Source organism: Ornithorhynchus anatinus, chromosome 4, assembly GCF_004115215.2.
Source record: "Ornithorhynchus anatinus isolate Pmale09 chromosome 4, mOrnAna1.pri.v4, whole genome shotgun sequence".
NCBI classification, from domain to species: domain Eukaryota; kingdom Metazoa; phylum Chordata; class Mammalia; order Monotremata; family Ornithorhynchidae; genus Ornithorhynchus; species Ornithorhynchus anatinus.
The window spans coordinates 88,075,915-88,091,056 of record NC_041731.1 but is presented as its reverse complement, the minus strand read 5'-3'; the positions used below and the strand labels follow the sequence as shown (position 1 = coordinate 88,091,056).

Sequence of the window (15,142 nt, the reverse complement as noted above, 5' to 3'; positions counted from 1 at the left end):
GAGTGCTAATTTTTTTTTTAATTAATGGTATTTGTTAAAGTGCTTACTACATGCCAAGAACTGTACTAAGTGCCAGGAAGACACAGGTTGGACACAGGCCATGTCCCACATAGGACTCACAGTTTTAGTTCCATTTTACAGATGAGGTAACTGAGGTAAAGAGAAGTTAAGTGACTTGCCCAAGGTCACAGCAGACAAGTGGCACAGCCAGGATTAGAAGTCAGGTGCTCTGACTCCCACGTCTGGGCTCTTTTCACTAGGCTACACTATAGGTGATGATTTGCAATTAAAATAATTGGAAATTTTTTAAAAATTGAAAATTGATCACAAAAGATGACAGAATATATATATGCACAAGATGACCCTACTAAGCTGTATCCAGGCTTCTAAAATCAAGTTCAAATTAGTCTTTGTCCTAATGATGTTTCTGAAGCAGATGCGTACTAAAACTGATTTCGGTCTACTGCTTTAAGTTTTGCCACGGAAGATACACTTCAGCTTTGGGATTTTTTTTTTAATTGTATTAAGTGCTTACTATGTTTCAGGCACTGTACTAAGCATTGGAATAGATACAAGCTAAGCGGGTTGGACACAGTCCACGTCCCACATGGAGCTCACAATCTTAATCCACATTTTACAGATGAGGTAACTGAAACAGAGAAGTGAAGTGAGTTGCCCAAGGTCACACAGAAGACAAGTGGCAGAGCAGGGATTAGAACCCAGGTCTTCTGACTCCCATGCCTGGGCTCTCCACTAGGCCATGCTGCTTGTCAGAGTTGTGCTGGTGAGCACTGATAACGTAAAACTAAACCAAATGGGAAAAATACAGAAGTTGAGTAAGGCTTCAAACTATCAGCCCTCCCACCTCTGCAGCTGCTCTGTAGTTTCATTTTCTAACCTTGAATAAATGTTCTTCAAGTAGTGCCCTTCTTTGCTATCTGTAATATAGAGCCAGTACTCAACTTAAAACCATTAGATGCAAAGGGTTCTATGTCAGTCCCAAGGAATGATAGCAGACATGATGCTGTATTCTCATGTTCAAAGGCTGTTGTATTGGCAAAACTACTGTTCATATTCCACCTGAGATGGCCAGACCTTTGAAAATCAAATCTGCTGTGATCAGTGTAAGGGTGAATGGTGGTAGGATATTTAGTTTTGAATTGTCAGGTAGGCATCTGAGGCAGAACTTGAGGCGGAGGGGTCACTTTTTAGTGCACAGTAACACCATCTAGTTATGACACTTTTTTCAAAAATGCAATATATTTTTATTGGCAGTTCCTCAAAGAACCCTAAGTGTCACTGTCAAGACAAGGGTGCTCAGTGGGCTACGACTAGCCTAGTTAGTGCCAAAACCATAAGGGCAGGCCTTGGGCCTCTGTCATCGTGAGGCTGATCATAATCTGGCAGATTGGAGCTGTTTTGCTGATTTCCTTTGCAGACTTTGTTGTTTTCCCATTAATTTTGAGGCCTGTTTGGTACTGGAAGGAAATGGGTTTTGCAAGTGCAGCGGATCATTTAAATGGAGACTGTATCTAAACTGATTCATTCAATCATATTTATTGAGCGCTTACTGTGTGCAGAGCGCTGTACTAAGTGCCTGGGAAAGTACAATACAGCAATAAAGAGAGAGAGTCCCTACCCACAGCTAGCTCACAGTCTACAGGGGATTTCTCTAGATTCCCATCAGCACTTAGTTAAATGCCATTATTATTATTTAATTCTTCTTGGATAGGAGCTATAAATTGAAGCAGGGTGCTATGTCAGTCTTTATGAAAAATGTTTTTATCTAGGCAATGGCTTCCCCCTGTCCCACAGAGCTTTTTGCTGTTTCTTTCCCTCTTCCAAAAGGCCTTGGATTTCAATGACCACTACATTCCTTCTGCCTGAACCTGCTTCTGACGTTTCAGTGCTCTCACATTGCTGGCCAACCTGCACAGTCATGCTGTTTCTATGATAGTGCTCCCATCTGTCTATTGGTGGAAAGTTTTGGTATGAATTTATCCTTGCAGGGAGACATGCCTCCTCCCCCCCACCCCAAATTGTTTGATATGTATAATTGCAGTTTGAAACTGGCTGGCGATTGGGTTCCAGACAGTATTTGATTAGATCAGTGATCTCGAACATTTACCATAAGGTATCCCTCCATCCCATCACTTCAGCACACTCCTGACATATGTGGGGGACAGATAAATACAACTAGACAGGCAACAGTTTAAGAATGTGAATTGGATGACTAGTTCCAGAAAGAGTTGTTTTGTAGATGAAATACTGTGAAAGACAAAGTGCCAAAACCATTCCCAGCAACACAGTACAGCACCTGTGTAACATACGATCTTTTGCCTTTAGTGAATGATAACGACGTGATTGTTATGCCAAAATACTTCTTAACAAGTATTTAAGTAGAAACAGAGGTTACGTACTAAACATCGAGTTCTGAAGGACTGAATATTGTAACTTAATTGTGCAATATAAGAAACCAGTATATATATTTACTTTTTTACTTGATGGCCATTTAAAAAATGTATTTGAAAAATTATGAAAGGGCACATCAAATTTTTCTTCAATAAAAATGTCTGTTGAAACATCTGTACCTGAACTGTATTTATTTTGTGTTTTATAGGAAAGTGACTTTTACATTACTTGGAGTGGAAAAGTCTTATAAAGGAAAGGAGGGAGGGAGAGGCTGGGGATTGACTAACCCATTGTCCAACAAACCCAGTAGCCTGAAAACAGGAGGTTCCTGCATCTCTGGACTGGGGCTGGTTGTGTACAGCAATGTTCAGAGCGCTCCCCCTTAATCTGTGCTGGGGTCTAATCCTGGCTCTGCCACTTAATAATAATCATAATAAGGGTAATAATGGTATTTGTTAAGCGCTTACTATGTGCCAAGCAGTGTTCTAAGCTCTGGGATAGATACAGGTTAATCAGGTTGTCCCACGTGGGGCTCAGTCTTAATCCCTATTTTACAGATGGGTAACTGAGGAACAGAAAAGTCAAATAACTTGCCCAAGGTCACATGGCAGGCAAGTGGTGGAGTTGGGATTCGAACCCCTGCCCTCTGACTCCCTAGCCTGTGCTCTTTCCACTGAGCCATGCTGCTTCTCACCTGTCTGCTGTGTCACCCTTGGCAAGTCACTTCACTTCTCTGTGCCTCAGTTACCTCATCTGTAAAATGGGGATTGAGATTGAAGGCCCACATGGGAGAGGCACTGTATCCAACTTGATTTGCTTATGTATACCCCGTAGCTTAGTACACTGTCTGGTACATAGTAAGTGCTTAACAGAAACCATCATCATCATTATTATTACACGATTTCTTTCTAGTCCTTCCCATAATAGAAATCCCAACCCCAAAATGTCAGTCACCTGTGTTGCTCTTGGTTGTCTGTTTGGAGAATTGTTATTTCTAATGCCCCTACAGGGGTGAGCCCACTGAGCTAGTGGCTTTCCTTTTGAGTGCTTAATACGGTGCTCTGCACACAGTAAACACTCAATAAATGATTGATTGGTTGATTTCTAGGGCCTTTGCAGAGGAGTTTGGTAAGTGATCATCTGGAAAGGCGTTAAGCTGCATAACTAATGATGATAATGTTATTTGTTTCCTATGCTGTTATAAGCGCTGGGGTAGATACAAGCTAATCAGGTTGGACACAGTCCCTGGCCCAAATGAGGTTCACAGTCTTAATCCCCATTTTACAGTTGAGGAAACTGAGGCAGAGAGAAGTGAAGTGATTTGCCCAAGGTCACAGAGCAGACCAGTGGCAACAACAGGATTGGAAGCCCGGTCCTTCTGATGCCCAGGCCCGTGCACTATCTGCTAGGCCAACTTAGAGTCCTGCCTCTCTATCGCCTTGACTAAGGAACACATGATGGGCAGCGAGCTAAATCTGGGGAAGGGAAACCATATCTCTCCCAATCAGCACAGGTTCCCTGTGCAATGGATAAAGCACCTATATGTTTTTGTTGCTCCTCTTAAGCTTGCAGGAGTATTTCTCCTCAGCCATTGCTTGTGGTCACACACTGGAATCTGGAATAAGTCACCTGCTACACAAGAGGTTTGGCATTATCAGTGTATTTATTGTTCTTTCACCATATCTTACTCTCCATGTCCAGTGGGTTTTATGTGTTTCATGGTTTAGATAAATCTGGTATTGTTCCCATTTTACAGCTGACGGAAGATAATTTCCCGGCAAAACAGGGTTTCCAAATGAGTTTCTCCCTCATTCCATTTGGGGCAGGACGAAGCCATTCCAAAAGAAAACCTGTTTCCTTTTCCTAATAATCCAGCCTCCTGCAGGATACGGAGGACAACTGCAGCAAGGGTCAAGCTGCTCGGAGGCAATAGTTCGTTGTTGTGGAAAGCAGTGAGGAAGCAGCATGAGGTAAACAGGTTGCGGCTCTTACTGTGGAAGTCTGGCCAGAAGATAAGCTGCTTACATTGTAAATGCAAAACCAAGGGTTGAACTTGGTCAATGAAAACTTCACTCCCAAAGTCATTCGTAAGCACACATCGCCAGTGCCCCACACAACACTTAACTACCATCTGGCTTCACTGACCCAGGAACAAATGTCCCTGGCTGACCAACTGATGCTCTGTTGAGGCTGGTCCAGAGTTAAGTGGACTTGAAATGCTGATTTGGAAGTGTTTGATTCCTATCTGTTTCGTGATATCAGAAAAGCATTACTTTCAGGATCTGGGTACTTCCCCCCACCCCGGTCTCTGCAGGAATGTTTTCAGACTTGGATGTATTTCAGATTTGGCCCAATCTACCTACTGTCATTTTACCAAACTTGATTCTCCTTAGAAATGCACAGTAACAAATAAGGACTGGAAACATTACGCTTCTCTGTCTTATAGTTTCTTATATAACCAAGCAGCTCTCTACCTTAATAGTCACCGTCCTCATTCTATTCTGGATCATTTCAGTCAACTAGAATTTCCTCAACAGCCACTGCTTGAACCCATACAATATGCCCTTCTGCCCCCCCCCCCCCCAAAAAAGTAGCCAAACTTCTACTTCAACAAAGTTTGGCAGGGGGCTGAGGAATATGTTCACAAGAAAGGAAACTCAAGCCTAGGGTTTCAGGAATAGTGTCATGGCCATTTATCCTTGGGCTTCCCAAAATCCTTAAGAAGGCATGGCAGATAAACCACATGTGCCCTCTCCCCCTTGACCTCCAAGCAGGACTAAGGAGCGGGAGGAAGTTGTGCAACTTTACCAGACTATATCTGCCCCTGGAGAGTTAAGCTTTGCAAAGTTGTGCGTCACACTACTTCCCTTGTGTAATGATTTTTACATGGATTGGGCTGGACTCTCCTGAATTTCAAAACAAGTTCCCACCCTAGTAATTACTTATTTGGATGAAGGATTTCCCTTTCCCATTTTCATTGATTTAGGCTTAGCGGTTAGGCAAGGCATCTGGCCTGCTTCATTATTAGCCCTCAAGCCTTGTCATTTTGATGCTATTTAATGCACTACTGTAATTACAGTTGCCTAGGAGCTTGTTTCACTTGCAAAAGTAAGCTCAATAATTCAGATTAATTCTTCCTCCCAACTCCTTTTTCTCGTCCCCTCTTCAAAACCCTACAGCTCACCTCCTCCAAGAGGCCTTCCCAGACTGAGCTCCCCCTTTCCCTCTGCTCCCTCAGCTAAGCCCTCTTTTCCCCCCTTTCCCTCTGCTCCTCCCCCCTCCCTTCCCCTCCCTTCAGAGTACTTGTCCGCTCAACTGTATATATTTCATTACCCTATTTATTTTGTTAATGAGATGTACCTCACCTTGATTCTATTTATTTGCTATTGTTTTAATGAGATGTTCATTCCCTTGATTCTATTTATTGCTATTGTTTTTGTCTGTCTCCCCCGATTAGACTGTAAGCCCATCAAAGGGCAGGGACTGTCTCTGTTACTGATTTGTTCACTCCAAGCGCTTATTACAGTGCTCTGCACATATTAAGCGCTCAATAAATACTATTGAATGAATGAAGGAAGGAAGGAACTGTAACTGGAGTAATTGTTATCTTGGGGAGTCATTCATTCATTCAACCGTATTTATTGAGCACTTACTTTGTGCAAAGTACTATACTAAGTGCTTGGGAGAGTACAGTATAACAAAAACAGACACATTCCCTGCACATAACAAGCTTACAATCTAGATTCTCATCCATCACGGCATCAGGTAAATCAAGGAGGGATGGCATTAAGTCTAAATCCACTTGGCTTCTCAGGACAAGAAAGTTTGGAAAGCATCACTGTTAATTTCCTGGGTGATGTTGTTCATTGGCTGATAGCAATTACTGCAAAACTATAGTCACACATACCGTCACTGAAGATAATCAGCTTTGAGTAACCTCTCTCACACCGTAGATTATAATGCTCACAGAGAAGTTTTGGTAGGTTTCTTGCCATGGGAGAAAAATACAGGGGCTGTGCTGATCTCAGAAGAGGGCAGTGTGCTAAGACTAACAAATACATTGAAAAGAAAACATCTCCTATTATGGAGCATAAGTACCAGCTACATGGGAGTAGTGAGAACCACTATCCCCATGGGTTTCCAGCTAGTGGCAAAGCATTTTCCGCTCCTAGGACTTTTTGGGATGGATTCCCAGCCTCTCCCATCTGAAGGCCTCTGACGAGACCTGAGCAGAATGGGAAAAAGATTTCTAGTTCCTAAACAAAGCCGGAAAGACCCCAAATGGAGTCTGACCTCTAGGGATTTAAAAGCCTGTCTTCCCCCAAGTCCCCCCAGCTGCCCCTGCATACTTTTCACCCCACACTCAAACTGACAAGCTGACACCTATATTGTGGAGATAAAACACTGATTTGCTTGGGAAAGAGCAAACATCTCTTATCACCCCTAAGTGTCTCAGCACTTTAGCAACGCTTCATACACCTGGGAGCCAAACTGGCATCCTATTTTTATAAAATAGAAGCAGAGGGGTCAAAGATGTTTCAAATAGGTTATATCAAATAGTAATAATAATTGTGGACTTTATAAAACACTTACTAAGTGCCAGGTACTGTACTAAGCCCTTGAAGGAGAATACAAGCAAATCAGATTGGACACAGTCCCTGTTCTACATTGGGCTCACAGCCTTAATCCCCATTTCCCAGATGAGGTAAGTGAGGCCCAGAGAAGTGAAGTTACTTGCCCAAGGCCATACAGTAGACAAGTGGCAGAACCGGGAACCCATGACCTTCTGACTCCGAGGCCCAGACTCCATCCACTAGGCCATGCTACTTCTCTACAGCAGGAACACCTATTCTAGTAAAGCTTGTCTGCAGCAGTGTAGTGTTACTAAAACAAAACAAAACCCAAAAACCCAAAACAGAACAAAATACCACTTAGCCAGTTGCATATAAATAATAAGGTCGATAAGTTATGTTTAGCAAACTGGTGAATGCTGGAGCCTCCTGCAGTTACAGATTTTTACGTTTTTTTAGTTTACTTCAGGCAACAGCAAACTTTGTTTACTTATATGTGGAAAAATGCCAATTATTTAGACAGAATGACAGCTACTATGCAGCTGGTTGAGCATCCACAATGTGACAGTTACACAACACAACAAAGTCTGTGCCACACGATTAGGGTATTGGCTTAAATGAAAGCAGCCAGTTCGGATATGGAGATTGCTCTGTTGTTCCTCCAGCTATGAGGGACTGCTGCCGGGAAGCCTGCCCCCTTTCCACAGCTGCCATGCACATAACCATCAAGTACAGGCAGACCACTTCTTCTTCCAGCGTGGTCCAGAAGACAGGGAAGCCAGAGCCGAGTATGTGAAGTGTCGCTGATCGTGCGTTCACTCACTCATCGCTGTCACCCCTGCCCTTTTTATGTAAAATGGGATTTGGTTAAGTTAGAATGACTCAATTCCAACTACCCTTTAAGTTAACCTCCAACTGCAGTCAAAGCATTTTTTAAACTCTGGATTTTATGGAAAAGGAGACCTATACCACCACTCTGTTCCTGTTAGGTATCTGTGGGTTTTCTTGCAAGTCAGCATATTCACCCAATGAAGGCAACACTGACTGGCATTGTGGGGACTGACTGCCCTGCCAGAGGAAGTCCAGGTGTTGTTGGAGTTTGAGAACTTACCTCTTGGAGCTAGTTCCTTTTGTAGGCATGTATGAGGCAGAAAGTTGGTCTTTTTTTTCACAATTTTATGGTTTATTATAAATATTCGAGTGGAAATTAAACAAAGTAACAATGGCAACTCTAAGTGAGATCCTGCCATTACGCAAACATTTCAACTCTCTTCAGCCACAGAAAATATCTTGAGCATGTCCACTTCCAGAGGATGCATGGTGCCCGTTATAATCAGGGAGTGTAAAGGTCCACCCAGGTCTACTGTACACAGTTGCTGTAAGGTGCCTGCCACAATCTTTTGGTCGTCTGCCCCGACTCTGGCTAGGCCGACACACATGGTCTCCTCGCTGATTCCTGCGGGAGAGAAAAGGATTTCTCCATCTCAGTATATCAGTGACATTGTTTTTAAGGTATTTGTTAACTGCTTGCTGTCTATTGAGCACTATTCTAGCCGCTGGGGTAGATACAAGTTAATCAGGTCAGACAGAGTTCCTGCCTCACATGGAGCTCACGATCTAAGTAGGAGGATATTTAAACAGTAGAAATTTAGAGCCATTCATTCAATAGTATTTATTGAGTGTTTACTATGTGCAAATCACTGTACTAAGCGCTTGGAATGTACAATTTGGCAAAAGATAGAGACAATCCCTGAGTCAATGAACTGCTTTTCTGTGCTCTGAAAAATGATGTGCATAAAAGCCATGTAATAGGTTCAACCCCACTGAGCAGCAGTAAGTGTTTAGTCTAGTTCATTTAGACTCTCGAAGTTACACAAAAGAGCGGTGGCTCGGATTTTCGGGTTTTGTTTGTTTGAGAAGAGTTGGATGGGGACTAGAGTGTGGAGTCTCTTTTCCTCCTTGGGATGGTGTGCCTGTCAGGAAGCGTACCTTTGGTGAATGTAGGAAACCCTAACACACTGTCAGTATCACCCTTGTGGAAATCTGCCTAATTTGGGCAATACAACAGGCAGGGGTGAGCAGAGAGTTTCTAATGGAATCCTCCTTCTCCGGAAGAGTTGGAGGCCTCCAAAGGACACAGAAAGACTGTCTAACTTGAAGGTGGAAATAAGAGCAGAGCAAATGTTAAACCTGATTTTAGAGGGCCAAATGCCATGTCCCCCCAAACCGTCATTTTCTAAGGAGACCTCGGGAATACGGAGCCTGCATGCCACACCCCAATGGTCGCAGGGCAGATGGAACAGGCGATAGGAGATAGGTTGGAACTCTTAATTACCTGGTTCTTCTCCCAGGAGTCTTCGATTTTGAACAACTTCCAGAATTTGTCCAGCTGCTTGGTTCACACTCATAAACCGTGGCGGTTCATAGATCTTCTTTCCCCTGAAAGAAGCAAAGCTGAGCTTTGGTTGTCTTTCACGCTAAACTACACAACACGGAAAATAACGCAATGATTCCTGAGGTATCCCTGACTTTCACCTCAAAAGTTTTTTTGGAAGCCTCCTGCTGCACAGAACTTTGATTAAAGTTGAGGCCTTATGTCTCTAGTTTCCCATTACACTAGTAAACCATGTGAGTGTTTACATTTGATTTTGATGCTATCAGGAGGGGGGGGGGAAGAACCTTTGCACCACAAAGATTCTTTTGCTTTTCTATAAACAGATAAAGTGGAAAAGAATAGACGAGAGTCAGCGGAGGGTTTCATAGCGTGCAATGTTGGTTTCCTTACTGCTGCTTGGCACCACAGAATACTTCACTCACCTCTTTCCCTTTCCATAAAGGAAGGTCCTGACAAGGCAGTTGATGAGACTTGCTCATTGCCATATCAAGTAATACGCTTTTCCAGGGACCACAGAAAATGAAAAATGCTTATCTGGGAACAACACTGTTGAGGATTACTTTTCTTCATTTATTTCCGTAGTCATGCACATTTAAGCATTTATTAATTGTGCTAATTGGGTCCTTACTGTGTGCAGAGCATTGTACTAAGTGCTTGGGAGAGTACAATATAACAGGGCTGGTAGACCGTTTCCCTGCCACAAGGATTGAACTCAAATACCACTGATTAACTGATATTTACAATACATTAAATATATGTGACGTTTACAGCAATTTGTTCTCAGCAATTACTCACTTCATTAAATTTTCCAAAGACTGCTCTTTTACTTTGATATCTGCAAGAAGGACAACACAGCTCATTACATTCAAATTTAAGTCAATCTTATATTTTTAGAAACATTACTTGCATTATACCTGCATGTCATACTAACATTTTCTTCTTCATTTCCACTAGGATTTTAAACCTGAATTATTCAAGATTAATTTGCGGAGAGACTAAATGGGGCCCAAATTACTCTGACCACTTTAAAGGGAAAGCAGTTAAGAGTTCTACAGGGGCTTCTGAATTTCAACACTGAGGAAAGGCTAGGAAAAAGAAGTTACATTTAGCTATTCATTAGGGTTCTTTAAAAATATTTGAATGTCTACAATGTGTAGAGCACTGTACTGTGAGCTAGGGCAAGGTACAGAAAGGAAAGTTAGCAAATAAATTACAAAATACAGAGATATTTTTATACAAATCATGGACTTCATATTGTGTCCAATATGTAAACACACATCTAGTTCGCTGCTTTGGAGTCAGCTGTTTCCTATGGACAGAAAGCAAAAAGTCAGGATGATCACAGGAACACAACACACACTAACAGCTGTTTCCTGTATCTAATTTGGAAAACACAGTGATGAGCCAAACTGTCAGAGGCTTTTCAGCAGCTTTCTAGAGTGGACAGAAAGATACTGATGTGGTTACTTGAAAGGACAAATACAAAGTTTAAACTTCAAATGCATTTATTTTTGAGAGCTGTAAGGCCTAGAGACAAAGGGTGCAAACTTACACATAAAAAGTTACTACCACAAGGTAGCAGCGAGCTGGAACAAGGCCCAAGGGAGAAATTGTACATCTGCAGTATCTGCTTCACACAGCCCAGAAACCTAATTATAATTCCTCTTTAAGGGGTTTTAAATTGCTTACAAGATGAGTTTAAGCCTCTTAATGCTAAGCATTCTGACTGTTAAAAGAAGAGAACTCTGGCTCAAGACAATCCAAAGGCATGTAAATTTTCCCAGCTCCTACTTGAGCTAGAGTACCCAAAAGCACTTACCAAGTAGGCACAAAGTGTGGAGGCCACTAAGTCTATTCTTCTTGATTTTATCAAAAAAACTTTCCGGCTTCCAGGTGTCTGTCCAGAAAACGATAGAAACGGTTTCTCCAAAACTGTACAACTGAAACACAGAGAGAGGCCATTGATAGAGGCATACTCCAAGTTACAGCCACTCTGCAAGACACTCTACACTGGAATTCAACTGGTATTGTGATACCCTGCCCTGGATTAGAAGCGCTCTGGGATATAACCCATATCCAGCTCTCTTAATGTCTGTGGATTTCACATTACGGAACATTTTGCTGTTGAACACACCCACATCAATGCTGTGAGCATGCACACAGACAGTTTCCTCAACTATGTGGCAACCTGTGTCCAAAAAGGCTTGCATTGGGGGAACATTCCTCTTCTGCATTCTAGTCAAAATTATTTTCTAAAAACTTTCTTCATGACATAAATGTTTTGTATACTGGCATCTGACCTCACACATGAACCCAATCACCAGGACAGAGCACCACAGGTGAGGAAAATCTCTCCCTGCCTTCTCCCTTCCGGGCTGAGACTTGGCAACCACCAACAGACGGGACAGGGAGGAGCTCTACCCACAGTCTGTGTCAGACTTTCAAGATTTAAGAGACAACATTTCCTGAGTGGATAATGAAAGTTTATTGAACTGGCGAAGCAACTAAAGTTAGAAATGGATGATGCAGATGTTAAGGAGGAAGCTGACTTTCCAGGAGTGATTGGACATAACATCTGAGATGGGGTTCATGTACACTGGGTAAGTCAGGAAGTTGTATAAGATGTATCTTTCAGTTAAACATATTGTGGGGTGATCTTGAACTGATGTGTGTCTACACCACCTCCTCCCCCCAAAAAGAAAGGACAGATAGTCATTGATTCACAGTTAATAATTAATAATTACAGTATTTAAGTGCTTCCTATGTGTCAAGCACTGGGAAAGATACCAGATAATCATATTAAAGTCCCTGTCCCATGCAGGACTCAGGTCTACTAGGAGAAAGAACAGAATTTCTTATTGAATCCTTTTACAGATGCCATAACTGAGGCAGGGAGAAGTTAAGTAACTTGATCAAGGTCACACAGCAGGGATGTGGAAGAGTCAGGATTAGAAACCAGGTCCTCTGACTCCCAGACCCATGCTCTTTCCACTAGGCCATGTTGGCATTTGCAGACCCTGCCCTTATGTTCATTTTTGTCTCTACTTGATACTTCCCAAGCTTCTGCTCTAAAGGTGCCACTCCTTTCTTGATTGCAGCACTCTAGACTGGTGTTTCAGCCACCATCGGCTCCAAGTTGTTGGAGGCTGAATTCTACCGTGCCCTTAAATTTTTTTTCCTCTCTCCCTCTTTCAGAGGCCCCATTTTAGCTCAACATACAGCAGCTGTTTGGGTAATCTACTGCTGGGTGGGGCCTCAAGGAAACAGAGATCCAGCACACACAGATTGATATCTTACCTACAGAGACGTCCTCAGTGCTGAGGGAGGACTGCAGCAATAGTGACAAAAGGAGATGGTACGCAAAAAGATAGGATTAGAGCCACTCCTGCTGGCTGATTTAAAATTCCAGCATGGAAACTGGAAGAGTTTAAGCAGAAGACAGGCCAGGGGTGTCATAAGGATAGCTACATTTTCCTTACTATCTCCTGAGACTGCGCAGCTGAGTTGGCCTCTCTTCCAATACTGCTGAGGCCGGGTGCTACCTAGGGAAGCAACATGGCATAATGGATAAAGCCTGGGCCTGGGACTCACTCAGACTGTCCTGGGTTCTAATCCCAGCTCCACCACTTGTCTGCTGTGTGGCCTTGGGCAAGTCACTTAATTTCTTTGTGCCTCAGTTATCTCGTCTGTAAAACAGAGATTGAAACTGCGAGCCCCATTTGGGAGAGGGACGGTGTCCAACCCAATTTGCTTATGCATACCCCAGCACTTAGTACAGTACCTGGCCCGTAGTTAGCACCTAACAAATACCACAAATTATTATCAACTGGCCAGTTTCTTCTGCCAGATCCTATGGACCTCATCCTGGAATTTCTGATCAGTTAATCCCCGAGTCGCAGCTGCTGCCCCAGTCCTCTGTGTGTTAAGAACTTTTCTGTGAGTCAGTACATTAGCATGCATATCTCGTGTCTCTTTCCCTCCCTCTTCCTCTCACCGCCCCCTCTCCTTCTCTCTCTCCCTCTTCCCCACACCCCCTCCCAATCCTGCTCTTGGGAATTTGGGGATGAGATCATTGTAGCTAGCCACCGGGACCGAGTGGAAAGAAAATCAGCTCTTTCCAGGGTCATCCAGTCTTGCTCCTCAACGAAGCACATCCCAAGTATCTGAAAGGGCTGACACTGGGACTTCAGGAGTGTTGGCTTGCCTAACAACTAACTGCTGTTTGGGACTGTCTCTGAGCCAAGCACAGTACTTGGAAGCACTGGCACATGCAATCTGATATTCACAGAAGCTTTCTGATTAGGAAGAATAAGATGTTTGCTTGATCTTGTGGCCTGTAAGTGGAAATAGATAAAATCCTCTGTGGTTCTGAGGGGCGGACTCTGTGACATCACCTAACATCACCGCAGCTGGATCCGTGCGATTGATTTAGTCTGGGACCTAGGAGTGATATTGAACATAATGCCTCACGGTGACTTCATTACTTGTTCATTGTTTCATCAATTAATCAGTGGTATTTTTTCAGCACCTGAGTGCTAAGTGCGGTACTAAATGCTAGATTGTAAGACTAGACAGTAGATTGTAATCTTTTTGTGGGTAAGGATAGTATTTATCCAACTCTATTGTACTTTATACCTTCACAAGCACTTAAGCAGCATAAGCTTATTCTATCAGCTTAGTTGACAGAGCACGGGCCTGGGAGTCAGAGGATGTGTGTTCTAAACCTGGTTCCGCCACGTGTCTGCTGCGTGACCATGGCAAGTTACATCTCTTCTCTGGGCCTCAGTTTCCTCATTTGTAAAATGGGGATTCAGACTGTGAGCCCCATGTGAGACAGGGACTGTGTCCAAACTGAATAACTTGTATCTACACCAGGGCATTGAACAGTGCCTGGTACATAGTAAACGCTTAACAAGTACCATAATTACTATTATTACAATGCTTTCCACACAGCATTCAAAAAATACCACTGATTGACCATTCATTCAACAGTATTTATTGAGCGCTTACTATGTGCAGAGCACTGTACTAAGTGCTTGGAATGTACAATTCGGCAACAGATAGAGACAATCCTTGCCCACTGATGGGCTTACAGTCTAGTACAACAGAAGACACAGTCTTTCTGCCCTTAAGGGGGTTTATAATCATATGAAAAAAAAAAAGTGTAAAAACGGTGGGAGCATGTGGAAAAACAAGGATACAGTGGGAAGTAATTATGATAATACAGTCGTTATCAAGCACTGTGCTAAACCTTGAGGTAGGAATAAGGATAATCAAATCCGACACAGACCCTGTCCCAAATGAGGATCATGGTCTTAAAGGGAGGGAGTACATGTATTTTATTCCCATTCTAGGGACAAGGAAACTGAGGCATAAAGAGGTTAAGTGACTTATCCAAGATTGCAGAGCAGGAGCTGGGGCTAGAATTCCCAGTCCTCTGCTCTTTTCATTAGGCTACACTGCCTTCCAGCATGAATTAATATAACAAGATGAGACAGCAGAATAATTGAGTTTACAAATTTACTATGTATTTTAAAGGATTTGTGTTGCACAAGGTCATATTTTCCAATTATCTTCAGAAGCCATACTTTGGATATATAAAACCTGACTAATTATGCACTACTTTGGAATACATTACACTACTTTTTACACCAGAGTAATCTGGGTGAGAAACTTAAATTATTTTCATTCCTTACATAAATTCTACCTCTGCTTCTAATCCCATGGCCATTCATGAAATGTACACAGGGAAATTGAAATTCCA

At 42.7% G+C, this 15,142-nt stretch overlaps 1 protein-coding gene across 1 annotated transcript in view; it reads right to left on the bottom strand.

Moving 5' to 3' along the window:
• Nucleotides 1-8,138: 8,138 nt before the first annotated feature.
• Nucleotides 8,139-15,142, bottom strand: part of DPH5 (diphthamide biosynthesis 5) — a 40,084-nt gene continuing 33,080 nt past the window's right edge. Inside the window, exons 4-7 of the mRNA XM_001506392.5 lie at nt 11,198-11,318; nt 10,174-10,213; nt 9,319-9,422; nt 8,139-8,439 (exon numbers count right to left, since the gene is read on the bottom strand). Coding sequence (XP_001506442.1) covers nt 8,246-8,439; nt 9,319-9,422; nt 10,174-10,213; nt 11,198-11,318 — 459 coding nt within the window. The 3' untranslated portion in view covers nt 8,139-8,245. The remainder of the gene's footprint in view (nt 8,440-9,318; nt 9,423-10,173; nt 10,214-11,197; nt 11,319-15,142) is intronic.